Source organism: Panthera uncia, chromosome D1 (assembly GCF_023721935.1).
Source record: "Panthera uncia isolate 11264 chromosome D1, Puncia_PCG_1.0, whole genome shotgun sequence".
NCBI lineage: Eukaryota > Metazoa > Chordata > Mammalia > Carnivora > Felidae > Panthera > Panthera uncia.
Genome location: NC_064808.1, coordinates 24,684,609 through 24,711,977, shown reverse-complemented (window position 1 = coordinate 24,711,977; position 27,369 = coordinate 24,684,609). Strand labels below are relative to the sequence as shown.

The window sequence follows — 27,369 nt, the reverse complement described above, 5'->3', positions numbered from 1 at the left end:
GAGACCTGTAAGGATAAGGGTTGCTGACGGCCAAAATATTATTTCCATGTGGAGGGAGGTACATGGGAGGGTAGGTGGATTTGCTTCCAAGTTTAAGTAATATGGAAAGAAATGCAGAACGCCCATACTGCTGCCATGCGAGTTCTTTGCGGTCCTTTCTCTTTTGGGGTTTTTTTGGTTTGGGGTTTTTCTGTTTGGTTCTTTTGATTTTGTTTCTGGTTTTTTTGCTTTTTTGCTTTTTTTTTTTTTTTCTATTCAAAGCTTAGTAAAGTGAACTGGGGAACCTCCAATGCAGACACACTTATTTCTAGCACACACAGACAGCCTCATAGCTTCCTCCTTCTACTGGTCAGAACCAGGGCTCCCGCCAAGTTTGACATAGACCCTTGCCAGAGGTCTCAGTTTCTCAGAGAGTAGTAGAGAGCCACCAGCTTCAGAAAAGCTAAAGAGAATGCAGATTCCAGGGCCTACTCAGAAACAGGAAGCAGAAGCTCTAAAATTAGAGTCGCCTAAATCTGCATCTTATTAAACCACTGATAAACAAGCTCCTAGTAACAATCTTAGGGACGTCAGAGTCATCTTATGGCAATATTCTTTGTGATTTCAAGTCAGAGGTCTGTCTTACGCCTCCTCCTTGCTCTTAGGGAGAAGAAATGAATGTTTGGAGACCTCTCATTACTAACACCTTATAAACCCAGGGAGAAAAGTTGAGGTCATTGTATTTGGTTAGCTGCTCCATTTTAATGAGACATTAGTGTCCCTTTATTCCTCCCACCCCCAGGCCCTCCCCACCCCACCCTTTCTTAGGACCCCTTTGAAGGTTTCTAGGACACCATGACTAGTCTGAAATGGCAGCTGTGGTTGGTGGCTGGGATTTTCAACGATATGAATCTAAGCAAACTTCTGGGCGGACGAGAATATAATAATGTTTATTATGGTATTCATTTTCCCAAAATGTCATCAAGAGGTCTTTGGACAATTAAATAGATTAGGGAAAGTAATTGACAAGGTATGAAAATATTCTCGATTTCTTTACTGCATGGGCTTTGTGTCTTAAAAGTCTATACCCAACCAATTCAAAATGGGACTTGGGAGTTTTAACTCTTTCCTGTCCTTCCAACATTCTGACGTGGATGTCTTCATGTGTTGCTAATAATAAGTCTTCAAATGTTGCTAATAATAACTATCAGTTACTTGACCGTCTTTTTTTTTCTAGAGTAGTTTTAATAGCATGCACTGATGTCAGGAGGATGCAGAGACATGTGTCCCAGGGCACCCCCTCTGTTAGTCCTCCCTGACATCAGCCTGTTGAGAAAAGGGGGTGACCCCTTCCCCTTCTCCATCAGTCCAAGGTCCAAGGAGGTAGAAAGAAATTTAGCTGACTGTACTGGGGTTTTGTTTTTTTTCCCTGTGGTCATAATGGCTGAGATAGTTCTTAGTACGTGATTCATGCCACAGTTTTTTCTTTAAGTGTATTTTCTTCTAAAAAATGAAATTCTGCATCCAGGAAAGAGCCACATTTTAAACAAAGATTAAAGTCACTTGAAAGACAGGGTAAGGAGAAGGGTCTAGCATCTGTGGCCTTGGCCAGATAACCCAAGCGTTTGGCTGATTTAAATATGAACTCGGGCTACCCATATGCTTTTAAGATTTACTTTGTCTTGTAAAGGTACTAGGGATAACTAGTCGTTCAAAGGGAAGATAATAATATTTTTAAAGATCAAAACCGCAAAGGTACTGGAAGAAAATATGAAGTAATGTTTCATAATTTTTAGTAGAGATGTTCCTGAGAAAATTGAAATTCTAAACACTAAATGAAAATAGTAACAACTTCAACAACACACAAATTAAAAACTTCCAGGGGCAAAAAGCCCTGTAAATTTACAAAACAAATGTCAGGTAGAGAGGAACATCATTTGTGACATGTGACACTTGAGTTAATATTTTTATATGTGAAGAGAGTGAAACAGCCAATCAGGAAAGGAATAATACCCCAACAGGAAATGACCATCACAAATAATTCACAGGGTTGGGGAGGGGAGAGGAGGATGGTCTGTAAGAACACAAAGAGATGCTTGCCTTCACTGGTAATCAAAGAAATGCAGAATCGATGAGATCATGTTTCACCAATAACATTGGAAAGTATTAAAGGGACTGATAATATCCAGTGCTCGTAAGTAGGTGGGGAAAAGCATACTCTCACACCCAGTTCATGGGGGCATAAACTAACATACTTTTCTGAGCGGCAAACTGGGGATATGTTTTACAACAGCCGGTGTGCTTACCATTGGACTCAGAAATTCCACTTCTATAAATTTACCCTGAGGGGATCATCAGACAAGCTTGCAGGGATGTATTTATAAGGATGCCTGTTCAATAGACATGCCTTAAATGTACATCCCAAGGTGGAGACAAGGGTGTATTGTAGCACCTACAGTGTATTATTATGCCATTTTAAAATAGTAGGAAGATGTATGTTGATAGAAATTTTATAATAGGTTGATCAGTAAAAAATGCAGTTTGCAATATCTTATATATAGTAAAACCTGGAAAAAATATATGACTGTTAAGATGAACTAAAAGGTTACTATCAATTATCACTGGGTAACAGAATAACTGGTGATGTTCATTTTCTCCTTCAAAACTTTATTCACTGTCTGAACTTTTTCCCAATGAGCAAACACCACTCTCATAACCAGAAAACAAATATCAAACTAAAAATGATTGGTTTTGGGAAAAAAAAAAAAAGATTTACTTTTTTTCCAAAGAGAGGGGATCTTTGTGGATAGAGATACTTAGCCATAGGGAGTTTATAAGACCAAGTAGGAAAAAGAAATTTCGGGATGTTTCCCTTCATCTTGGGAAACCAAATGCAGAATGTAGATCCCGAGGATTATATGTATTTTTAGCATCTTCTGAACCCCCACATTCTACAAGTACCAAAATCTCATTGATTTGCAAGATGGAAACACAATTTGGCTCCTCGGGTAGTCACCACTACTGGCCTGTCGGGTCACTTACGGAAAACCCGACTGCTTGCTCAGTAGCCTCGGAACAGCAGTCACTCTGTGTCACAGGGTGACGATCTCACTGGCAATGCATGGTCATGGGATCAACAAGAACTGGCTGACAGGTGACTCCAGAGATCACGCTGAGCTAGGGGCTGCAGCCTGCTTGCCCCCACCCCCATGCCCCCACCACCTGCTTCATGACCTCTGTCTCCGTTTTGTGACCCTTAGTTTTGTAAAGAAATACTAACAACTAGTGCAGTCTGAAACAATAAAACTCTTTAGTCTTTGAAATTCTAAATTGATAGGTGTTTCTAACGTATTTGTTCCTGTTTGTTTGTTCTTGTTAAATTCAGTCCAAGAAGACATCAAAAAATTTTTTTTTTTTTCTCTGCATATCTCTGGAGTCCTCACTGGCTTTAGATGCCCTGGAACTTACTTAATGAAGAAGGAACGGACTCTCAGTCAATGTCAAGTTGAATCAATGCCAACCTGATTTTCTCAAAATCAATGGGGCAGAAGGGTCCCTTAGAGGTTCATGCAGGAGTCACAGGCTTCATTGACTTCTGGTTTGTTTTTTAAAAATCTCATCTAACATGTTTACCATGCAAAAGCTCATTTTTCCAGTTTTGAACCATAACTCCAATAGAGTGATATTTTCTGATAGCATTTTTCAAATCACAGGTGGGAGAATTTCTTAAATAGCACAATACGCTGTTACATCCTTCTGGAAAACATTTGGAACTAAACCAATGCTAGATGTGGCAACTTAGGCATGCATACTAATAGCATGTATTCATCTGGGAAGTTTAACATGAGATCATATTTCCAGGACAGTTGCATATCAGCAAAAATGTTCATCAGAAAGTTCCTAAGTTCCTGGGAGCCAAAAATACAAAGCATTTATCTTTTCCAGGAATATTTTAATAATACATGAAACATGTTCTCATTGAACTGTGTGATGAAAGGGTTTTGAAAAGAGGAAGTGGCAGAGAGGGGAAAGGAATGAGCAGAAAGAAAGAAAGGTGATTTCTTGTATTCTCTACCTGGAGGCAGTACCCAGGGCAGTGATCCAGGCTTGGAAAATGCCGGCAAAAAAGGAGAAAGGGTTTTTCCTGGTGACTAGAAAGTAAATCAAGGGGAGAAAGATGCCCCCATGGATGATGAGGCCCACTATCACCGTGACCATGTACATCCCCAGTTGCCTAGCAACCACTTCTAAGTCCTTGATTGCAATGATCTTTCCACAAATGAGGCAGGCGATACCCAGGGGAGAGTACCTGAAAAACATAAAAGGAAAAAAAAAAAAAGCATTGAAGACAGCCTTATGGGATCCAGAACCTAGATCTGGGCCCTTACATGTACTGCACTCTGAGGAAAACCCTTTGCATTTCGGTACAAAGAGTTTTGCTGGACGACGTCCATGAGATTCAACCGTTGCTGCATTTTACTTCGGACTAACTGTACCACCTGAAATCTGTGCCATGGATCTGGGGGGATCCCTGCTCTGATGAGAATTCCAAAGGTGAACTCTGTTGCTCAGGTGATTTTTAGGAATAACAGAGTCTAGCTTTACCATCTCCTGGGTAAGCACCGAGCTTGAGAGACACACAGGCTGTGTCTTTGAGAATCTTGTTTGGTTTCCCTGATCCCCCAACTCTTTCCTTGAAAACTGGGAATCCATTTTGAGCTTCCCAGGAAGCCCATTAGAGTTTCACCAAACTATACGCCGGTGTTTGCAAATTTGCTTTGTTTCTGCCTTGGAAGATGGGAAATTTATTAAAAAATGAGAGAGAGAGAGAGAGAGAGAGAGACCTGCCAAATCAAGAAAACCATCTGAGCCAGAGAGTACATTTAGAGAAATGCAGTTTTATTACTTACTTCTAAGTCTGAAAGTATTTCTCTCCATCCTTACTCTACCAGCAATCCCGACCACCATACATCGCGTCTCAAGCGGTACAGTAAGAGCACTACACGCATCACCTCATTTAATTCTTACCACAACCCTGAAATCAAGGTATCATTACTCTTGGCAAACGAGGAAATCGACATTCAGAAAAGTTAAATAACCAGCCCACGACCACAAAACCAGGAAGTAGGAGGAGAACAATTCAGGTCCTGTGAAACTCCAAGGGTATTTTTCCCCTCACCAAGCCAAACCACTTCCCTTTAACTGGCAGTTGTAGCTCATTGTAGCTAAGCCAACAGTTTACCATACACCGATTTATTCTCTATAACCTTATTTTATATTTCCATCTTACTATTGTTTGATAGGGAGCTTAGAAACCATTGGCTGTTGTCCTCACTCTTGAGTAAGCTCATCACGTGCTCTCTCATCTTGAGTGTATTTTTCCAATGTTGGGCAACATACTTTCTCTGTTGCCCAATCTGGTGGACCTGGAGCACAGACTTGGTCAGCCTGCGACACCTGACTGAAATGAAACTGTTTGTGGGAAAGTTGATACCTTGGTAAGAATTATGAACGTATTTGAGAAAAAGACTGTGGGGGAAATGAAGTCCCAGGATAAGGCCATCAACAGGGGTAAAGGAGTCAGGAAAGGAAGACAGACACCCAAGCCAGATGTGATCTTTTTTTTTTTTTTTTTTTGTAATTGTGCCTGAAGCAAACCCTTTCCTGGGTAAAGAAAAGATGTGAGGAATAGATGAGAGTTATATACACATTTACATAAGACACGGAGCTTGTCCAGCCACTTACCAGCTACATGACCCTGGTTAGAGACTTATTCCCATTTTACAGGCATGCAAGTCAAGGCTTAGGCTAACTCCAGCCTCGTGGGATTGCTGCAAGGCTTACATTTTTGAAATGTAAATCCTGCACCCCTCCCTGTCAGCACCATTCATCTCCAACTGCTGACCAAGGAATCCTTTGTATGTTCTGTTTTTACACGGATTACGCACACCATGTCCTTTCCCCCACCATGCTTAATGAGTCAAGTCTGAGTTAATGCTGCTTTCTAAAACATCTCAGTCTACTGCCACCCAATGGTGGATGTTTTATAAGCAAAATATTTTGTCAAGGGGAACCTTCTTCTGAAAGAGCTGATTTGTAACTGACGATACGATACGTAGTAATAACATTAGAATAGCTGCTCCCTTCCTTGATGAATTTCCAGGCTGTAGCCTCCACGTGTTTCCCTGGGGTAAAGACTGATGATATTTGAGAACTGTTTCCGCAGGCATTAGGGAGCTATGTTGTTAAACCCTTGGCTTTCCCACCATTTTACACTCTCCTGGTGTGCCCATAGTCACAACATCTCCCAGATCAGCTGGGTAGTCTCAGAGGCCAACTCTTTGTTCCAGGGGATTGTAGGTAACTGAGCAGAATGCACCAATAAATGGCTTCCAATAAAGCCAACAAGCATTTATCTTCATAAACCAAGAGATCAATTATTTCCCAAGCACCAATCACCCTTTTGTGTACAGAAAAACACAAATATGAGCTATTCTGGGTACCACTCAATTTTCCTGCTTTTCTGGGACAAGCCATTTGCAGAATGGAGAGAAAGTGTTTCCAAGGCTCTTTGCCAAGCAAGACAGCTATAGAATCCCCCTGGAGAACACATTTGAGCCAGAGCCAAATGGATTAGAGAGAGGGAACAGGTTACCTCCAGAGCACTCAGCTCGCTGGGAGAAACATGAGTTTCCCACTACAAATGGAGAGCGTTATTCAAAGGCCAGAAGGTAGAGTGTTAGGTAAATAAATATGGCAAGCAGGGGCCCTAGTTAACCCAAACACCTGGGTCTCCAGAACCAGAATGAGCATCAATTAGGACAAGGAAAGAGCCTTTAGCGCTATGGTGTCCTTTAAGGCCATTACTTCCCTGCACCTGTTTTCAAAACAAGTGGCTTAAGCTTCCACTCAGGAGCTAGAGCTTCTGAGTTCCTGGGTCACCGTATAATTCTCTCACTGGAAATGGCACTCCGTGGAAAAGAGAGGGCAAATGACCAGGATTCAAGGTCACCACTCAAAGCTTCTGAAATGAAGCAAACAATCAAAGCCATAAACTAAAGTGCATAAAGAGGCTGAGGGCTCCAGTAAGCTTCTGAAGCCAAAGGGTGCCCAGTAATTGTTGGGCCAGTTTCTAAATTAGAAGGACATCACTGCAGAGCAGGGAGACAGAATGCCTCCCACCATGCCCTTAGACTGGTTGTACCTGCAGCTCTGGGCACTGTTTTCAAAGGCACTGATTCATCTAGGACTGGCCTGTCAAGCCTTTTTCTTACTATCACATCATCCATCCTTGCCTCCGTCCGCTTTGTACCTCAGTCCTTGTCATTTTAAGGTCTTTACCAAGTTGCCTTTCCCAAGACTGCGTTCGACTCCACAAACACAAACTCATACACAGAATTTAACATGCCCAGACCTCAGTGTGTCTGTGCATTCACAGACACCGGCTTCACACTCACCTGACCTGCCTGGTAACAACACGGATTCCCTGGGCTCACCACATACCTATTGAGTGAGAATCTCCTGGAGCTAACCTGGGTCATTTGTATTTTAAACAAGTTCCCCTAGGTAATTCTGACGTATTCTCGGAAACCAATGTTTCAAGGAATAAAATCTGTTCCACAACAGGATGAAATGCAGAAGTTACTTGGTTACCCTTTGGAAACCATTTGCATTAGCTCCAATTTATTCAAGACCTTTGGTCTTAACCCATTAAAGTAGTTAATTCAGGACTTTTAGTCACAGGACAGATGGTGGATCAGACAGTTAGATGGTTAGTGGAGAGACTTTCTCGGTCTTGCCATAAAGTCACTCTGGCTTTGCCCCGCACTGCTATTGGTTTTCAATAGCAACACCAGTCTCCCAGTTTGGGACAGATCCCAAGAGAAGCAAAAAAGGGAAGAGTCTGTCAACAAAGAGCCAAACACACATTCTAAGAGTTACCTAAATGTGTTGTCTGCTCTCAGGCTCAAAAAGTAACACAAATCTCCATTTTACCCAGTCCGCTTAGAGACTGGTGTTCCGGCTATCCAAGCAGTGACTGCTGACAGTTTCTCTGTGTGGACTAGAACTTTGGATGAGGGTAGAGGGAAAATCAGTACGCAGAGCCTCCAGGCTTGTAGTCTCCCCTCCTCCCTCCCCCACACCTCCCCAGGGACTTCCTTTTGCAAGTAAATAGACCCCAACTTGTCAAGGTAGCCTGCAAGGCCTTATGGCATCTGTCTCCTGCCCACCTCTCCAATTTCACTGCCTTCCACGCCCCCTCACCAACCAACCACATTGCAGGTACTCCGGACCTTCGTCTGACCCTTAAAAAGTTTCACTTGCTGTTTCCTCCCACTGAAAAATTCTAATATGGGTTCTTCGCAGAGCTGCCTCTTCCCATTCTTCAGATCTCCATCAAAAGCCACTTCCCCAGGCAGCCCTCCTGGACCCCCAGGATACAGTCCAAGCCATACTTCCACCCCCCGTCACTCTCTGTCCCACTCTCCTGGTTACTAACTTTGTAGCACTGACTGCTGTCTGAATTCTTATTTGCTTCCTTTTACTCTTTTTCTTTCCTTTCAGTAGAATGTAGGCCCTGTGAGGGCCAGAATATTTCTCTGTCTTCTTCACCATTACACTAGCTAAAATTGTTATTGGCATAGAAGAGGGGCTCAAAAACATTCATGGAGTGACAGAATGGATGGATAGCTGGATGGCTGGATGGCTGGATGGATGGAAGGGATGGATGGATGGAAGGGATGGATGGATGGATGGATGGAAGGGATAGATGGACAGTGGCAGTGGGTTAAAAAGGAGGGAGAATTGAGAGTGGACAGAGATCTCACTTCTCACTTTGTGTTTCTAGAGTGGTGAGATTATGAAAAGTTTTACTTTCTGTTTAAGGTTATCATATTTTCAAAAAAAATGTTTTAAAGAAATTTGCAAAAAAATGAGGATATTAAAATCATACTGAAATTAAGGGTTTTTCTTTTTTTGATGAATCAGAGAGCCTTTTAGGCTTCTTAAAGGATCCATGAACACACAGAAACAGAGGATACGGATTGAATTGATAATAGTAATGATAATCACAAAATAACAACAATGATAACACTGTTCATAGAAAGTGTTTAGACAGGACCCAGCATATGAGAAATGCTTTGTAACTGTTGATCACAATTTCACTCAATTCTCACGGCAACCCTAAGACACTGATTCTATGCTCAATCCATTCAGATCATGGGGTTTAGAATGTGTCTAATTCGCCTAAAGTCACACAGTTAGTACTAGGAGGATGCCGGATTCACTCCAATCTGAAGTCAGACAGAAGTTGAATTAGGCACCACTCCCACACAACTCCCACTCTCCCACTACTTAGGCTGTGCGACACTGGGCAAGTTAACTTCTGTGCTTAGTTTTTACAACTGGAAAATGGGGCTAACAAAAGTCCCTATTTCTGCTAGGTATTATGGAGACCAATAAATGAATTAATGTATGGAAAATAATTGGAATAGTACTAAGCATATAGCAGGAAGCTGGCAAGTCTTAGCTATGATTTAATAATTATGATAATAATAATTAGCTCCCCAATAATAAATAGATACAATACAATCACTGAGGTAGTGCTGAGCATATAGCAAGAATTTAATAACTATAAGTTATAATTTAGTAATAATTGTTACCAGAATAATAGGGATCTCTGCAACATTATATTTTGCTATTATACTGTTCTTATTACCACACAGAGAAGAATACAAAAGAACTCTGATCATTTAAGCTTTGAGAGGGTCCGTTGAAGAGTAATTGACTGTCCTACCCCAAACCGTCTCACACACATTGTTATCAAACGCTGACGAGGCAGCTCAGGAATGAAAGAAATGTGTAGAATCGGCATCTCCTACCACGTCACACCCTCCTGACTGTTTGCCTAGATGAGGTAACTGAACAGCTGTCAGAAGTCATTGCATACACCTTGCTCCTGACTCACAATTGCTCGGCATCTCCTGGGTTTTGATGCTAAATCTTTAGGAGTTTTGGTTTCATTGAATAGGAAACCTTAATCCACACCCCTCTTCCTTGGGGAGAAGTGAGCGCACACACTTTATCCCATGATTCATCTCCCACATTTCCTCTCCTTCAAGGGCTCAGTGCAAATATTGCCCACATCACTGGCATCGTAGTACAGAAATCTGAACTGTAGTTTTAGAGCGAGGATGTTCATTCTGCTAAGAATTCCAGGGGACCAGTGCAGATCCTAATGTTTACTACCAAGAGGCATATTCTGCTTCATTATTTACTAAGTCCTCAGCAAGCTCAGGCAGATTTGTAAAAAAGACTCGAAACATATTTTTAGACCGTCACATTGTGGGTGACTTTAAATTTTCATACAAAAGAAGTATTCAGAAATCTAGGGTTGCCTGAGCAGTTGAAGAATCGATACAATAAAAACAAAAACAAAATCACATTATTTTACCAGCATCCTGTCCATGTTTTCAAAGTACAATAAAGCGATCCGAACAAGCCAGGCCTGGTAAATATGGTTCATGAAATCATAAGGAACATCTTTTTTTCTTTTCCTGCTTATTTACTCATTTATTCATTCAATAAATACTTATTTTTTTTTCCGTGAAGTGTATTCTCTTTTTTTTTTTTTTTTTTTTTTTTTTTTTTAATGTCAAGTTGGCTAACATACAGTGTATACAGTGTGCTCTTGGTTTTGGGGGTAGATTCCCATGTTAACAATGGCCAAATGATGGAAAGAGCCTAAATGTCCATCAACTGACAAATGGATAAAGAAGATGTGGTTTATATATACAATGGAATACTACTTGGCAGTGAGAAAGAATGAAATCTGGCCTTTTGCAGCAATGTGGATGGAACCGGAGTGTGGATGGAACGCTGAGTGAGATAAGTCAGGCAGAGAAAGACACGTATCATATGTTTTCACTCATATGAGGAACATCTTCTGGATCTGAGACCCTGGGGCCTTCAGCTAGTCCACTCACTCTTGAGGTTTTAGTAAGAATTACTACCAGCACATCACAAGGTTGGGTTCTGTGGGGATAAAAAATAAGCCAGGAGCAGATTCTTGTTCTTGGAAAGGGGGAGGAGGAGCCGAGGAAAGGAAGAAGAGAAAAAGAAGGTAGAATTTTAGTGGGAGGCACCATGCAGAAATGAAGGAAGCCCAGAGGAGGAGGAGGGTTGGGGAAGGTGAGTAGGCTGAGAACAAGCAGAGACGGAGAATTGGCAATCCTGAATTCCTGTGACAGGACACAGGGGTCGTTTGGTCTCATAATGGTTTTGGTTTTTTTCTAGACAGGCATATCAGACCATCAAAGAGGTCCGGAACAAATGCACGTAAAAATCTTTCATCCGAGAGAGAGTGGACGCTAGAGGTCTGAAGGTGGTACCGTTTCCTTTACAGAAGACTGGGCACTCATACCCTCCTGGGCTGCCCTAGATTTCAGAACCGCTGACCACAAAGACACACGCAATAAAGCAGAGACAGTATTGCTTAGATAATTCAAAGAAAAAAGTCACCCACTTAGGCATCAAGGATTATGAAATCCACAGGCACTCCAGCTCTTCGCCCCACTAGCTATGTCATCTTAAGCAAAATTAATTCACCTCAATACACCTCAGTTGCCTTTTCTGTAAAATGGGAGTCATGGTGCCATCTTTGCGGGGCTTACTGGGATTACATTTGATAGGCACTAAGCACTTATCCTGGCTCTTGGCAGATACAAGGAAATCAATAGCTGGTAACTTTTATGATTATAATGATCAGGACGATGTTAAGGAATCAAGATTTGGTGACTCTGGATGTATCATATGATACAGTTTTCTCTTCCATAAAACTAGAGGGTGGAACAAGATTTCCAAGAGCACTTACAACTCTAATATTGCCTCTGTGATTTCACTGTTTGCATGGCCTGAGAACTGCCTCTTTTTCCTGCTGCACGAGTCATAAAACTACAATATCTTGCTTTTGGACACCAGAATATTAGTGTAGTGGTCCTGCCACACACCCTCAGTCATGCTGTATCATCCTGGGTATCTTGGACTTATCTTAGCGTTTCCTCACAGTGCTCAGGTTCAGGGTTACTAATCGGTTTTTCCAGCTTGTCTATCTTTTCTTGCTTTTCGTTGTTGTTTTTGTTTTCCCACAGGCAGGAATAGGCAAACTTTATGTGAAGGGCCAAAGAGTAAAGACTTCAGTTTTTTCAGGCTACACAATCTTGGTCTGAACTGCCCAACTCTGCCATTTGGCACAAAGCAACCCTAGACAATATGTGGACGAATGGGCATAGCTGTGTGCCAATAAGACTTTATTTATGGGTCCTGAAGGTGAATTTCATATAATTTTCATATGTTGTGGAACACTATTACTCTTTCGATTTTTTTTTTTCCGGCAACATGAAAACATAAAACCCATTCCTAACTTGTAGGCCACACTAAACGCATAGCAAGCAGATAGGATCTGGCCCAAGGATGGGCCATGGTTTTCCAACCCATTTTCCAGGGGCAGCTCCCCCCAGAGAAGATTTTCATCCTTTTCTCAAAGTTTTTTTTCCAGAGAGCCCTTTGCTTGCTCCATGCCTACTCTCTCCTGCTGGGAGGGCTCTGTTATCTTTCAAGGATCCCAAGACCTTCAGACACCCTCCCCCAACACTGAGTAAGAACAAGCCCACTTACCACATGATCATGATCACTAACTTCATTACAATCTCATTCAAAATGTTGAAGAATTCCACCATCAGCTTGGCCTGCTCTCCCATCTTCCCCATGGCGATGCCAAAAGCAATGAAAAACCCGATCAGACCTGTTGAGTGAATCACATCGCGCAGAAGGACAAGTTACAAAGTGTGTGTTTCTTCTCCCTCCTTCACCATTCCCGACACAGGGAGCCACCTTCTCACCTGCCCGTTACCCCGCAAATGAGGCATTAGGGTTCACACTGAAAATACCTTTCCCTTGGATAATTATGGCATCCCTTAACATTTCCCACAAGAGCGAGTTGAACTGTCAGCGGTATCAGTTCCTTGAAAAAAATGAATTCCATTTCATTCCAAACTCAAAAGCACTCTCTTCTCTCTCCTCCTCCCTTACCATGGGTAAGCAGATTCCAGAGTACACAGATTAACAAAGGAAGGCTTGTTGTGGCTTGGGGATTATCATGCAAACTTTGGGGCCCACATTAGAACTGCAGAGACCAATTAGCCAATAAAGTCTCTGCCAGAGTTATGTCTACATTGGCTTAGGGCTAGTGCAAATTCATGTGTGGCTGGTATGTTCTGCTGCAGAAAAATCCTAAGTATAAAAGTATCTTTCTACTGCTACATGCCTAATACGAGAAGGAGGAAGAATGTCGAAAAGTCAAATGGAAAGCAGTGAGAAATCCAAAATAGTTGGGAAACCCCAACTGACCCAGTTCGTTTGTATTTAACCTGTGATTTATTAACTCCTCAACATTCTTTTCATGGTCAAAATGGTTAGAATGCTTCCCCTTTTTTTTTCAACTGTATTTTTTATCAGTATCATAAAGGCAGAACATAGACTTTGAAACTCGCTAGCCCCTCAGTCCCCTTCTCACTTCACTTGGCATGGCTTGACTTCTATCTAAATCTAGCCCCACCCCAGCCTCTAGGGTCAATCCTAACCCCAGGCTGGAAGGACGAGAGGAGCTCTGTCCCCATCAAAGGCACTAGGTCCTGGACCAGCTTCAACACCCAGCCTTGAGTCTTATCTCTGTGTTGTCTTTGCCTCTTTCCCCACACCAGAGTATGTTGGCATATGTGCTAGGAAGCTGCCATATACTTTGGTTCCTCCAAGCTTGGCCTGGCTTTTCTCCTCCCAGAAGTTTCTCTTCCCCTACCGCTCCTTCCCATCCTTTTCCTCAGAGTTTCACCCCCTGCCTAGTCTCACCCAGGCCCACCCAGGGACTGGGCCACTTTATGGCTAACAGATATCCCCATGATTGTCTGGGGGCTGTCTGGATTTCTGATTACTAGCCACTCTGTGCCCCCTTCCCACTCTGACCCATTGTGGCCAATCCTGGGGCTCCAATTCTGACTACTGGCATGGACTACCAACCAATGTTGCTGTCCCCATAGCTGCAGGCCCTTGCTTGCCCATCTGACATTTCTTCTGAACGGTAGTATGGCCAATATTCTAGGCCCTCTCTTTCCTTCCTCTTCCCTATGACTGCCGTGTCCCAGTTTGGCAGGTCTAATTTACAACCCTCCCTATTATATCGTTTCCTAATGTATCCAGTTATGCCTGGAGTCTTGAGTTACACTGGGTAAATTATATCATTATAATCTGATTCTCTTAGGGAAGAATTCTTTCTTTCTGAATCTCCGACTTCACCTTTTTCCTAGCCCCCCAGAGACACTCACCTCCCCACACTATGCACGTAACAACCCAGATTGTTCAACTATCCTTCACTGGACCCTCTCTCTCTTTAGCAAAAAGAACTCAGCACCTGCACTCAGGATTGTTAATCCCTGGTAACGAATATTTCCCCTTTTCAGTTCTTAGCTAGAAAGACTGGCAAGTGATTTACAAGTGAGTTATTGGCCATAAAGACAGAGGCTTTGTGAGAAGCAGTGACCAGGGGAGTGTGGTCTCACTCTGCAGTAACGTATGGAACCAAATTCAGACTATTCCCAAGCCTTCTCTCAAGCCCACGGAGAGGAGTCTGTTGGGTGTGCGGTGAGACATAATCTGTGAACATTCTGGCTGAGAAGACCTAGTATTACCCAGTTAATTCCATTTGGAGATTTTAAGAGAAACTCCTCAAGGTCTCAAAGTCACAAAATGCTGGCATAAAAGGGCTACCCTTGCAGAGCCAGCAGAAATTGAGCCACATCTATGACTATGAGAGAGAGACGTTGGAAGGAGCAAAATCTCCCAGGAGTTGACTTAATGGATGGGGTTAGAGTGGAGCTCAGAAGTGGTCTGGAGGTTTTGGCGGAGAAAGGAGTCCTTCAAGAAGTAGGAGGCCAGAGTCAGGGTTTTGTCTTCACTTACTGCAATGTTCAATCATTGGGACTTTCCAAAGCCAAAAAAAAAAAAAAAAAAAAAGCCACCTTCTCCACCCTCAGAAGACCAAGGGAAGAATCTTGTTTTAGCCATGACTTGTAAATGAGATGTTTCCCAACGGTCTAACTTCCCTTGGCTTTCCAGGACCTCACTCTGCACTTGGACACTCACGTCCAGCTTCCATGTCATTTCCCTCTGTCAACACAGCTTCACTGAACTCACTTACTGGAACTGGGGCGTTTCACTTGAACAAAGCCCTTTTAGACTTGGTCACTGGGGCTGAGAGAGTAGTGAGTTGTGTTGAAACTCCCTAGGGCAGCTCAAGGTCAACGTGACTTCCCAGAATCCACTGAGAATCTGGAAACGACCGTGTAAGTCTTCTGAATGATTCACCCCAAAGTTCGGCCTCATTACTCATGGCCTTAACCTCCTCCAGAGTATGTAGAAGACTGTGGGACCACTTTGACTATGGGGTTTGGGGGAACAGAGCAGGGCTGGGAAGGTCCTGAAAGGCTCACAGACATCTGGGCAGTGGAGGAGAAGGGCTTGATCAGGGGTGGAGGCTGAAGGTATTTGCAAGCTCTCCTCAGAGGAACTCACCCACTTTCTCCTCTCTCTTTCCTCCTGTCACCTCTCACTGATGGTCAACAACGTTTACTGATCTTCCATTGCCTGCCAACCTATTCAGTGTATCTCCTCTCACACTGTCATTGACTCAACCTGTTTCCTTCGAGAACAAACCGAGATGATCCCTCACTGAAGCTTCTGCTTTTCAGTGCCTGGGCAATCCTTCTCTTCTATATCCTTCTCTCAACCATTCTGGGTTAGTTACTCATAAAATTATCAAATTTAGAATAAACAAACAAAACAGACAACCAGGATATCCAGTCAAAATGTGAATTGCAGATAAACAATGAATATATTTTATTTTGGTATAAGTATGTCTCGTGCAGTATTTGGGACATACTCTACACTAACAAATCATTTGTTGTTCATCTGAAATTCACCCTTAACTCGGCATCCAATACTTTACCTACAACCCTCCTAAAGAGACAAGGGTATTTGATCTCCTAGATGGCAAAGCGGAAGGACCACGGAGCTGATCCATTTCTAACCAGCTGTCCCTCAAACCCTTAGAAGTCTTGCTTGCACAGATTAACGTACTTTTTCCACCCAGCTTCCCCATTTCTTCCAGCTTAGGGCCAAATGTCCCTCTTTCTTGTTCATGGGACACCACTCTAACAGTGGGTGGGGGTTATGGTGGGGAGTGGTCCCAGGGGGTGGGTAGGGAGTAAACTGAGCAAAGGGGAGTCACTCCCATGATGGGGAATCTTCATCCTCTGTGGGGGCGTTTTCTTATGGTGCCCCTCAGCTCTCCACTCACCTTGGATAATGACAGTAGCTCAGAAGAGAGCACACACTATATACTACTGTGCTCCACAAGCACAATCTCATTTAATGCTCATAATGATCTGCAAGAGAAACGCAATCTCGTCCCGTTTCAAATGAATCTCGAGAAGTGAAGCAACTTGGCCATGGTCAGGTCACCAGTGAGTGGTCCATAAGGGATCTGAACCCAGCCTGTCTACCTGCAGAGCTGAAGAACCAAGTAATGGCGTGCTATGAAGGCTCCAGGCTAGGGGAAAGGGCTCACTGGAATCCCAGAGAGTTAAACAAGATAATCTTTTGATAAGCTCCTCTGAGCACCAACACCAACACTTCACACTCCTGATAGCACTGTGTTGTTTTAAAGGCTGTGAAAGCTGGGGTGGGCTATCCCTGTGCCTAGTGCAGCACTAGCATGCAGGGCAGTTCAAAAAAAAAAAAAAATGCTGAAAAAAATGGAAGAATTGGATGCGTAACTTCCTGCAATGGACAGTCAGAGAAAGTTACTTGCCAACATCACGTTAGTCCCCTCTCTCTTCCCATAACTGACCTCTAGCTGCCATGTCCCCTCGCGGTCCTGCTTGCCTCTCTCCCTCTTCCTTAATCTTTCAACGAGGGATGCCGAGGTGCTGAGATGCAGGAAAGGTTGGCCATCGTCTCCCCCCAGAGGTGAACACCACGATGCCTACCTAAGACGTTCATGCCATCCTTGAACTCCAGGCCCTTCTTGATAACCACCTTCGCTTCCTCAGGCACCTCCGTCACGGTCTCGTTCAATAATGAGATGACAGCGTTGGTGGCATTGCCCTCCTCATCTGATGGAGGCGCTACCAGGACTTTCTTGGTCACCGTTTGAATCTAATGGAGTGGGAGGAGGAAGGGGGGAATATAAAGATAAGGCGTTTGACCACCAAAAGCCTAGGCACTTAGACGTTTTTAAAATCCCTAGGATGTTAAAAAATTAATTAAGAAATATCAAAACAAGGTTATGAAAGTTGGGCAATAGTTCAATGTTCGTGTTTAACGAAGTGATATTTTATTATACACATACAGTAGGAAACGATTGTCCTCATCACTTGATAATTATAGAACTGACAGCACTCATTTGTAATGTAGTGTGATCCAGTAATGGGACACAAGCTTCGAGTTGGGGGACAGTCCCATGATTGTAGCCCTTGACTGTAGCCTCTTTCAGTCCCATGATTGTAGCCCTGCATCTCAGAGACAACATCCAGCATCGATCACCGAAGCTCTTCATAATTGTGAACCCCAGTTGGATGGCCCTTTTTGCCTCTTGGGAGGGGCCCTGGATCTGGCCAAGAGTCGGAAAGTGAGGGTCTTCGCAGGGAACAGGTCCACCTGTTTTGTTCCTTCCTGCCTGGGACCTGTCTGGCGGTCTTCACAGACGAAGCCTCATTCGGGCTCCTTCCAGAGTCATGGTCTGCTGGGCAGCTCCATCTGGGCACCAGATGCTGGGTACTCGCAGCTGCCAGCAGCTGCCATGACAGGATTGTTGGCTTATATTTCAGACCAAAAATGTAAGATGGGAAGACACCCACTCCTTCTGGGCAGTGATGCCAAGGTTTGCTCAATGTTTGCCAAGCATCTCTGTGCAAGTGGCCCCCTGAGAACCTCTCATGCTATTCCTCGACATCTGTGGCATCCATTCTAATTTTAAAGGTGCCAGGCACCCTGCATGCAGAGTGCTGTAAAACACACTTCCGAGCCCCGAGAAACAATACCTCCAAGGGCATTAAAATAGAACTCCTGCAGAATCCTAGAATGTCAGTGCTGGTACATAGTAGGCAACAGATGGCTAAACCCTGAATAGCTATGGGAGAGGAGGCAAGAAGAACTCAGATGACCTGTCAGATGGCACAGAGTTCTTGGCAGAACTGGGACTTGAACTCCAAGGGCCACCACCAAGTTCTTCCACTCCCTGTGCTACCGAGACCCAGTCCTACGGCAGCTAGGCCTAACAGTGAACAGCGCCGAGCTGACCAGCTCTCCAAAGTGGGAGAGAAGCACGATGTGGCTCTGTTCTAGCCTGGCCACGTGTGCTTGTGCAGTGAGGAAGGAAGCCCAGGCTGAGTGTGCAAGGGGAGGACAGACAGCTCATGGGCTCCTGGGTCTGGGCAACGTTGGCAAGAAGAAAGAATGCAGGCATGATCAGAAGAGTCATACTCCCAGGAAAAATGGAGGGCCAGAAGCCAACATTCTCTGTCCTGAGAATGCTATAGAAGCCAAGTCTTGAGTTCAAAGGACGAACGGCCATGGTCGTAAACAAATGGTGGCTCTCAGGAACAGGTGGCAGCAGGTGTTGAATGTTTGACACACATTATCTCTTATGTCAACAGTAGCCCCTCAAGGCTCAGGGGGCTCGCTAACTGCAGGGCAGAAAGCTAGCTAGTTGCTGAAGCAGGATTCAAAATGAGTTACGTTTGACTCCCAAATCAGCTTCCAAATAGCATGGGCCAGTGGCTCAGGTTGAAGGCGAGGAGATAGGGATACTGGAACACAGGCCTGGTCTCTGCCTCAGTTCACGAGCCGAGCCTGTCTGGGTTGGACAACCCCATCTGGATGCCAACTCCAGTCTACCCGAGTCCAAGCCACCAGGGTCTGTCACCTTAAAACAGGTTGGTTCTGGACTGTGTCCCCCAACGCCCGAACATAAGTAAGTTCCATTGGGCGGGGACCCTGGCTGTCTCATTGCGTGTGGCATCTTGTGCACAGTGGAGAGCCAGCACCCAGGAAGTGCTCTCAAATATCAGATGGATGAGCAAACACACATCACTGGATTCCCCGCAAGAGAAGACCCATGCGGTCCCTGTGGCTAGCCTTGACTGAATGTGGTCAGACCGCACCTGACATTCTGCTGCTGTCCTGGAAAGCTCACGCTGGTTCAGCCCCAAGCAGCAAGCAGGAGGCCCCGCTGCTCTCTAAGACACAGGGCCTGCCACCTTGAGCAAGGCAGCCTCTGCTCCGGGGACAGTGCGCCTGCCTCTTTCCATCTCTGTGTCTAACTGTGGCAGTGAAGCCCTCCACACCCAAGGCAAGCTTTTTGTAGTCACTTCCAGCTGTATCCCGAGGACACAGAAAGCACTTGCCTGGCATCCCTTCTCTCTGGTAACGGGATGTCACCCTACAACGGTTCCCTTTCGCTGAACCCTCTTCAAGGGCCCCCTGGGCCCATGGATTGCTCCTAGTTTAAGACCCCCTTCTTCTGGGCTGCCTGAGATGTACATGCTCCCTTGCCCTGAGGTAAATAAAAGAGTCTACACATTTTTTCCTCTGATTGTCCCAACTCAAAGGGGCAGTGACCCTGGACTGAGCTGGGGGGTGGCGGGGGGGGGGGGGGCTAAGGGCTCATTCCCTCATACGAATATTGCCAGTGGAGGGGTGGGTCCAGGGCAGGGACGGGGCAGGGAATGGCTCAGCCCTCTATTCTAGTGTGCACAGTAGCCCTGCCGTGGGCAGCTTCATACGGAGATCGCCCACTGACTGGACAGGTCACCGAGTGAGCGTGGCTAACACCACTAAAGCTCACCCAAGATCAGAGCAACGGCTCCTGGTGCCTGTCTGCCTCAGTCCTGCTTTGCCAAGACGAAGGGGTCGCCTCTCATGGAGCATGGTCACGACGGGGCCCAGGAAGGAGGCCCCAGTCCGTGCCTCCGTCGTGCCTCTTGTGCCACCCCTTCCCCCCGGTCCCAGAGTGCTTTCATCTAAGTAGGTTCCTTCTACAGAGGGAGCGCCAGGAAGCACCCCTCCCTTCCCTTCCCACCCTACCTCCCCAGCTGAAATGGTTTCTTTCATTTTTTTTATTATGTGCTAATGGAGGCTTTTTGATTTGTCCTTTGTGGTTGTTCTCGAATTTTATTTCATTTTTCCTTTTGATTGAAGTAGAGTGGACACACGATATATTTCGTTAGCTTCAGCTGTACCACACAGTGATTTGACAAGTCTACACATCACGCCTTGCTCACCCCAAGTGTAGTTACCGTCTGTCCCCTCACAACACCGTTACAGTATCATTGGCTGCAGTCCCTGTGCTGTGCCTTTCACCCCCACGACTTCTTCCTTCTATAACAGGAAGCCTATGCCTCCCCCTCTCCTTCACCCACTCTGCCCATCCCCCACTTCCTTCCCTCTGACGACCATCGGTTTATTCTCTGAAAGTAGAAGAAGGCTGTTGCTGCTTTTTACATGTTTGTGTATTCATTTGTCTTGGCTTTTGTTGTTGTTGTCGTTTTTTTTTTTTTTTAGTTTGTACATATAAGTGAAATCACGTGGTATCTGTCTTTCCCTGACTTATTTCACTTAGCACCATGCCCTCCGGGTCCATCCACGTTGTCGCAAATGGCAAAAATCTCATTCTTTTTCACGGCTGAGTGCTATTCCATCGTGTATATGTATATACGCCACATCTTCTTTATCCATGAGATGGTTTCCTTTAACGTAGCCCTCTGCCCTAAGTGCCACCAACGCAGCACTGGAAATCAGAGAACACATCTTAACCCAGAGTAAGCGGGGCCCAGCCGTGGTTGACAATAGGATTTGGGGGACAGCTGGGAAAGCAAACTTTTCCTCTAGGCAGCCTGTCTCCGAAGTTCATTCTTCTGTGGTTCCCTGGAAATGGCTGGAGGAGATTCCTGGGTTCTGGTTGAACCTTGGTGCTAGCTCTCTCTCCCTCCATGGGCTAATGGGAACTGATGCGAATTCTCACCTAACCTGACCTTGGGGGCTAGACAACAGGCTGGGGAGCGAGGCCTCAGTCTCTCTCTCTCTCTCCGTGGTTCCACCGAGCAGAATCCTCCATTTTCTTAAATTTGAAGCTTTAAAAAACTCGATCTGCCCGTACGCAGTCGGCAGGAGCATACATCACTACAAACCTTTGTAGAGCCGTTTTGCAACATCCAGCAAATTTGAAATCTAGAACTCCTGGGCAGGACATGAGCTCCCAAGAATTTATTTTTCAGAAATAACTACACAATCGTGAGGAGAGAGAGAGAGATGATGGTAAGGCACTGTTAAATAAAAGAGTACGGCACAGCACAGCATATACAATGCAGTTACCACTTGGGTTGAATTTTTTCTAAAGATTATGCACACAGGCAAAAAATATATATGGAAGGAAACAAAATTCCCAGCATGAGTAGTTCTAGGGAAGGGAAGTACATCTACACCGTTTAAACTTTTTACAGCCCTCATGTATTACTTCCACAATTTGAAAACACCCAATCCCCGGGCCTACACTACAGATTCTGACTCTGTAAGGCATGTGTCTTTTTTAAATGCATCACATGTGGTGTTGCTATCCTACCAACATAGAGACCCACTGGGCACTCTAGAGGGTTGAAGGCAAGGGCGATTTTCAAACGTGTGCCCTTGGACAGCCCACCCATGGAAACCAAAAAACAAGGGAAAAAGTAACGGGGTGGGGGAAAAAAAGGAAGAAGGGGAATCCCAGAGCAAAGAGATGTGAAGTGAGCTGGAAAAAAAGGAAGGTTAATAAAATAAAGCAAAATACGACTTTAATTCCAAAATCCTGCTCCAAATCACCTCCTACAATCCCTAGACAGAGGTAATTAAATATAGGAAAATTGCTCCCCAGGGCTGGTTCACCGAAACACTCCCTAAGTTATTATCTTGATAACTGAAGGAGGCTAGAGAGGCAAGAACATCAGAACTCTGGGTTACCTGCTGAAAACAGGCTTGGACAAGGTTTTCAGGGAAGAGATTTCGGATGAGGTCCAGGAAGGCATCCAGGCTGGACACTTCATCATTTTTCTTCCCGGGTCCCAGCTGCTTCTTGAGTTTGGGGTTCCCTGGGTGGATGGCCAAGACCAAGATGACCCCCAGCACTGCGGCAATGACGGTTGTGGACATGTAATACACCATGGCTCTCGTGCCCAAGCGTCCACTGGCTTTAGCATCCAGGCCTGACAAACCTGGATTGAAATGATATGGGAAGGATTAATCCTACGATGCCCATCTCTGCATACCTAGAACGTGGCTTCATATTACTCAAATGCATGAATGGTTAATTAAACCTCCTCCTACTGAATGTTTGGTCCTACAAATCCTATAGTTTACAGTTCTTTTGTCTATTATTATTTTATTTAAAAAATTTTTTTTAATGTTTATTTTATTTTTGAGACAGAGAGAGACAGAGTATGAACGGGGGAGGGTCAGAGAAAGAGGGAGACACAGAATCTGAAACAGGCTCCAGGCTCTGAACTGTCAGCACAGAGCCCGATGCGGGGCTCGAACTCACGGACCGTGAGATCATGACCTGAGCCGAAGTTGGACGCTTAACCGACTGAGCCACCCAGGTGCCCCATATTATTACTTTATTTTAGAGAGAGAGAGCGTGCACATGCACACGAGAAGAGGAGAGGGGCAGGGGAAGAAAGAGAGAATCCTAAGCAGGCTCCATGCTCAGCACGGAGCCTGACACGGGGCTTGATCCCATGACCCTGGGATCATGACCCGAGCCAAATCAAGAGTCCAACGCTCAACGGACTGAGCCACGTAGGTGCCCCCTACAGTTTACCGTTCTGTTCTCCCAGGACATTTTTGAGATTCTAGAGAACCAGAGTTGAAGATTTCTGGTTCGGAGTTTATAAAATGATCAATGACTACTTTCTGTCAGTCTGCAATAGTGAGTTCAAGTTGAATGTATTCCATTTTTTAATTCTGAGAGCATGTCCTTCCCACCTATTTGGTATTAAGATATCCTTTCTTTATGAGGTGATGGTGCTAGAACGTTTTCTTTTAATGTCCTCACTTAAAAGACAAAAACAAAAACAAAACAAAACAAAAACAAAACAAAAAATCTGGCAGTCCTGGTGATTAATATCAAGCATCTAGCATAGCGATCTAGCACAGCCCTCCCTCCTCCAAGGCGAAGCATGACAGAGACCCACATTTTCCAACCCAGTGCAGGGATTAGAGAACACAAAGGTGGGTGCTCTGTCTACACTGTGGGAGGTTCTGTGATTGTTAGAGGAAATTCCAAGCAAGTCACAAAAACTCCTGCCTTCACTAGGTTTTTTCCCAGTTGTATGTTCAATTTTTCTACTTCCTGGTTTCAGTTTCTGCTTTTACTAGACAGAGAGATTGTAGCCCTTGCTGTGCGGGAGGAAGTCACTGGTGCAAAGTTTTCTGAATTAAGCTGACTTATCTACAAGCCACTTCTCCTTACAACCTAAAGTCGGATTCTGGCCAACAGACACTAAGTTTCCTTGCCAGGTTGACCAGTATATGGTCTGTTAAACAGGCATGGAGAATACTTTCTCTGGTTTGAAAAGGAGCCTTTAAGGTTAAAGCACAATTTCACTCAGTCTGGGGCTGATTGATGAGACCTTGCATTCACTGGGCTCGCTGGTTGACCCGAGATGAGACTATAGAACAACGTGGCTTAGCGTCTGAATCTCTTGATGTTTCGAGAGCCTCACTTCCTTCATAAGGTGGACAGCTTTCTCAAGGTCACCTAGATGGCACCAAGTATCAATCAAAGCCTAGCTTTCAGCCTTAAATCAGAGCCCAGTCTTTAAACTACATCAGTTTAATGGGGTGCCTGGCTGGCTCAGTCGGTTAAGCATCCAACTTTGACTCAGGTCGTGATCTCGCGGTTTGTGAGCTCAAGCCCCGTGTCAGGGCCTGTGCTGACAGCTTAGAGTGTGCAGCCTGCTTTGGATTCTGTGTCTCCCTCTCTCAGCCTCTTGCCTGCTCACACACACTCTCTCTCTCTCTCTCTCTCTCTCTCTCTCTCTCTCTCTCTCAAAAAGTAAATAAATATTTAAAAAATTAAAAAAAATAAACTACATCAATTTGTACCCTATTTGAGCAGTGTTATTTAGTAAAGAGAAAACTACCAGCATAAGCCCAGAGAGGTGAAAACATTCTTTGCAATAAAGGACTTCTTTCAGCCCCAAAGAGTTGAACCTGATTTACACTTTAAGGGTAACTTTCTTCTTAAAAACTTGAAGGGTTTCACATCTAGTATTTAATTTATTTTTAATACCCACTTCCTTCTACACCCAGTTAAATAGTAAAGAGAAAATGTCCTTTTCTATTTATTACTTTTATCAGAATCTGAGCGAAATATAATTTGGCAAATGAGAAAAGTATACATTCAAAATTGAAATCACTATAGCTATTAACCCTTGCAACATGTGGCAGTTTCCTTTTCATCTTTTATTGCTAGACAGAAGGGCTGACCAACAGATGAGAAATTCGTTTTGGGTTGATAGTCCCCATTTTAGGGACAGGAAAACCAAGGCTCTGAAATAAAATGACACAGACAATCACATTCATTCATTCATCCATTCATTCAATCAAATTGAGATTCGATGGTCATTCCACAAACCGGATGGGAGTACGATCCCCTGTGGCCTTACCTGTGATTAAGCTGGAGATGATGAGAGGCAGAATAAGCATTTTTAGCATCCTCATGAGTATATCCCCTGGGAAGGCTATTAACATAACCACGTCAGGGTGGAGAGGAGAGGCCAAGCGGAGAAGCCCTCCACATACTGCCCCCAGGATGACACCTATAAGGGAGAGGGGGAGATATCTGAATTTATTTTGGGCCCAATAAAGTGACTAACTCTAGGGAGTCTGCAACGTTGACCTTTTTCCTACTTCTCCATTATCGGATAATGAATAGCACATAATGAAAATACCATTAGATCATGAAGTCGACTTTGACAACTAGTGAGAGAATACTGTGTACCTCCAACTATTCTAAACGGCAGTACTGACAGGGTCAAGGAGAGCCCTCTCAAGGCTTTGTGAGAAGGAGGATAAGGTAACTTGACTAACTTCTTTGAAGATACTGTCCCCTGGTAGAGTCAGAAATATAGTCAGAAATAATCCATAGTGCCAGCTACTGCTTCCCAGGCCCTCCAAGCCTAGGCCTGGCCATTGGTATGGTGTTTAACATATTCCTTCCCTTTCTGACTGGATACCAGATAAAAGGAACATTTGATTTACCAAGCCGGTGTGAGTTTTCTTTTTCCTTCTATTTTCTTTGGCTCCCAACAATTTCCCCATGGCTCACTCTCAAGAAGTTTTGTCCTTGACTTCTATGTTCTCTTACATAATCTTTAGACTTGCTGATTTTATGGCAGATTGCAGGGAGGGGGGGGTCTCTAAAAGTGTATAATTTGGGAAGAAACAATTTAGGCAGAGTTGCTGGCAGGAGCCTTTCACTTTGCATACTTGGGGATTCCACGAGACAAACTTTGGATCTCTGCAGACAGGAGGCCGACATAAAAGATCCTTGTAGAAACCACAAATCAGGTCATAGCACCACTGGCTAGGAGGGAGGGAGGAAGTTCCTACATCCGTGGGCTATGATGTTAACTGCAGGGATGGGAGGGGAGTGATGTGTCCAAAAGCCTGATGGTTTTTACTTTTACAGGTAAAAAATATACTTCTTTAGAATCTACGATGAGTAAAATTTCTTCATGTGGAAGGTAACCTTTGGAAACCCTACCACACCTCTGTCTTCTTTCATTAAGTAAACTGAGCTGTGGCAAGCCCCCAGTCCAGACCCTGGTCCACGGACATCCAAGATGACTGAGCCCTCTTCGTGGGGTTTTCAGCAACTGCTGCCTTTATCGCCATGCAGGTATTTCTCTAAGTGTGGTATGCTGACCATCTGTCTTGGAACCACCTAGAAGATTTGTTAAGATGGAGATTCGAAGGCCTCACTGCAGATGGGCCACAGTCTCCGCGTGTAGGGCCGGGGAATCTGTGTGTTCACACACTCACAAGAGGTGGTGAGGACCACTAGAATCCCAAAGGAGAAAACAGATAGCCAGGGCAGGTGGATGGGAGACTGCATCGTCAAGGCAGCCGTGCCTGGGCAAAGGAGGCCTTAGGCTCCTTTACAGGGGGAGGGGCTTCCTTTACAGGGGGAGGGCGGCCGTGGGAGCCAGCTTCCGCACAGAGCCCGGAGGCAGCCAGAGAAGACAGGCAGGCCCTGTCACTTACCAAACACGGTCAGTGTGAGCAGGAGATTCTTCCCCAGCTTGTCGCACAGGCGCAGGCCCAGAGGCCGGTGCTTCGGCTCCTCTGAGCTGAGATGGCTGTCGTGCATCCGTACTTCCACCTGCTTGGGCATGTTGTTGGCACTGCAAGAAGAGCAAAGGTAGTGGTGAGGGCCTGCCGGGTGCCCCCCTTGTGCAGTCTGCGGGGCTCAGGTAACAGCAGGTCAAACAGGCCTCCCGCCAGGCACGGTGGGGTATCTAGAACCACTGGCAGGAAAATAAAAACCAGAGCAGCTCAGGGGACTCTGAACTGCAGTTACCTGTAAGCAGGACGCCAGGACACATGGAACCTCTACACGCCAGGCACTTTTATCCCTGCCATCTTGGATCATCATGGTAAAGAAAAGGCATACCACAAGGCGGGGTGAGGTTCTTCCAAGAGTTGCCCACCATGGCAACTCTGAGAGGCAAGTATTTCAGCCCCGTTTTCCAGAGAGTAACTTGCTCAGGGTCACAAGGCTAAAAGAAATGGAGATACAGGGGCGCCTGGGTGGCTCAGTCCCTTAAGCGTCTGACTCTGGCTCAGGTCATGATCTCACAGCTCGTGGGTTCTAGCCCTGCGTCGGGCTCTGTGCTGACAGCTCAGAGCCTGCAGCCTGTTTGGGATTCTGTGTCTCCCTCTCTCCCTGCCCCTCCCCGACTAGTGCTCTGTCTCTCTCTCTCTCTCTCTCTTTCAAAAATAAACATTATAACATTTTTTTTAAAAAAATAAAAGAAATGGAGATATCAACCCAGCTATATCTGCCTCCAAAACCTGAGCTCTTTCATTCTTGTATCAATAGCCCAAAGTGACCTTTGGATTATCTCAGGTCAGAAGGGTCATGACCTAAGTCACGCTAAATTCAAACGCCTCTGAGCTCAAGCCTTCCCAATCCTGGTCATGGAAAAGTCATAAATGTGGGTGGTCCAAGTTTTGCCTCTC

The 27,369-nt window shown here is 44.9% G+C and overlaps 1 protein-coding gene across 1 annotated transcript in view; it reads right to left on the bottom strand.

Moving 5' to 3' along the window:
* The window catches only part of SLC1A2 (solute carrier family 1 member 2), a 49,360-nt gene extending 22,775 nt beyond the window's left edge, over positions 1-26,585 (bottom strand). The window contains exons 1-6 of the mRNA XM_049648246.1: positions 26,392-26,585; positions 24,792-24,944; positions 22,087-22,337; positions 17,079-17,247; positions 12,655-12,781; positions 4,055-4,288 (exon numbers count right to left, since the gene is read on the bottom strand). Of these exons, the coding sequence (XP_049504203.1) occupies positions 4,055-4,288; positions 12,655-12,781; positions 17,079-17,247; positions 22,087-22,337; positions 24,792-24,944; positions 26,392-26,521 (1,064 nt within the window). The 5' untranslated portion in view covers positions 26,522-26,585. The remainder of the gene's footprint in view (positions 1-4,054; positions 4,289-12,654; positions 12,782-17,078; positions 17,248-22,086; positions 22,338-24,791; positions 24,945-26,391) is intronic.
* Between the last annotated feature and the right edge of the window lie 784 nt (positions 26,586-27,369).